This window comes from Anoplophora glabripennis, unplaced genomic scaffold (genome assembly GCF_000390285.2).
Source record: "Anoplophora glabripennis isolate ALB-LARVAE unplaced genomic scaffold, Agla_2.0 scaffold4447, whole genome shotgun sequence".
Classification (NCBI taxonomy): Eukaryota; Metazoa; Arthropoda; class Insecta; order Coleoptera; family Cerambycidae; genus Anoplophora; species Anoplophora glabripennis.
The window spans coordinates 1-1,224 of NW_019420684.1; the positions used below are offsets into that span (position 1 = coordinate 1).

A 1,224-nucleotide genomic window follows, 5' to 3' on the forward strand; every position below is an offset into this window, starting at 1 on the left:
TTGGCTGGAGAGGGTGGTATGTTGAAACCGCTGGTAATATTGGGAGAGGCGAAGTCGTCCATTTCGTCGTTCAGGATTATGCCTGTGCTGTCTGACGCAAAGCCGGCGCCGAAACTAAAAACAAAAAGTCATTTTAATTTTGAAAAAAACCATTACCACGTGCCTGGTTCATACTTACAGAAAGTTTATGGTACTCGTGACGGAAACTGCATCGCCATTTGGTGCCAAAATCGATATATGGGCGGTGCCATGATCCTCAACGTTCGTGGTATTCGCTCCATAGTAAGCAGGATCTTGGAAAGTCTGGAAGTCGCAGATAGATTCCCTTATCTGTTCGGCGTGCTCCTTTGACGTCAGTTCGGCCACCACCTAAGCAGCAAGGATTCATTTCACTAACTTGCAATGAAGACAATAGAAGAATTTAGATATTTTATTGTTGTAATACAATTTGTGACAAACACGCTGTATATACGGTTTCTCTTACATCGTCGATATCCAGAAACCTCGCATCCCCCAGCAGAGTCCTTTTTCCGTATCCAAACTTGAAGCTCTCCACGATCCTCTGGTGTGTGGTGACAGACATCGATTCGGTGACGTCGATGAAGTTACTTAAAATGTTCAGAATGAACGTTAAAATTATTCCAGACCCCGGTAGCGGGGCCGTATACAGAGTCTGGTTGTTCAACAGCGACGCTTGGATGGGTTCTTGCCAGTCTGGTCTTAACGAAAGATTAATTTAATAAGTCAGTAAAACTGTTTTAAATAACGAGCGTTCAAATAAAATCGTGGTCAAGTTGGTTCTGAAAATTTGGACGTAGGGCGTAGCGTATAGCAAATGAACTTAAACGTCATCTGTCAAAGCGCTATATCGCCGCTATCAATTTGAATATTTTCGTTTTAAAAAGCGTTTAAAATGGTGTTTTCTCAAGAACAAAAAGTGTTTATCATAGAGTCCTACTTTAGAAATGGACGCAAGATTGATGGAATATGGAAGTATTCTATTGAGGAATGTTTCATAGAATTTCAAAATCAATTTCCCGGCGTTGTTGAGTACAAAATTTTTCAAAGTGCAGTTCAGCGTTGTGTTAATGTTTTTCGTGAAACGGGCAGTGTAACAAGAAAAGAAGGAAGCGGCCGACCTAAAAAGCGGACTGAAGAATTAAAAGAAAATGTCCAACAAATAATGGAAAATGCGCCAAGAACTTCTGTACGTGTTTTATCACA

General features: G+C 40.9%; 1 protein-coding gene across 1 annotated transcript; it reads right to left on the reverse strand.

Moving 5' to 3' along the window:
• Nucleotides 1–5: 5 nt before the first annotated feature.
• Nucleotides 6–719, reverse strand: LOC108916515 (glutathione hydrolase 1 proenzyme-like; the record flags this gene model as incomplete). Its single annotated transcript, XM_018722789.1, has 3 exons — nt 6–114; nt 179–369; nt 485–719. Coding segments are annotated over 3 exons (535 nt in total), but the record flags the coding sequence as incomplete, so codon positions are not given.
• Nucleotides 720–1,224: the final 505 nt, after the last annotated feature.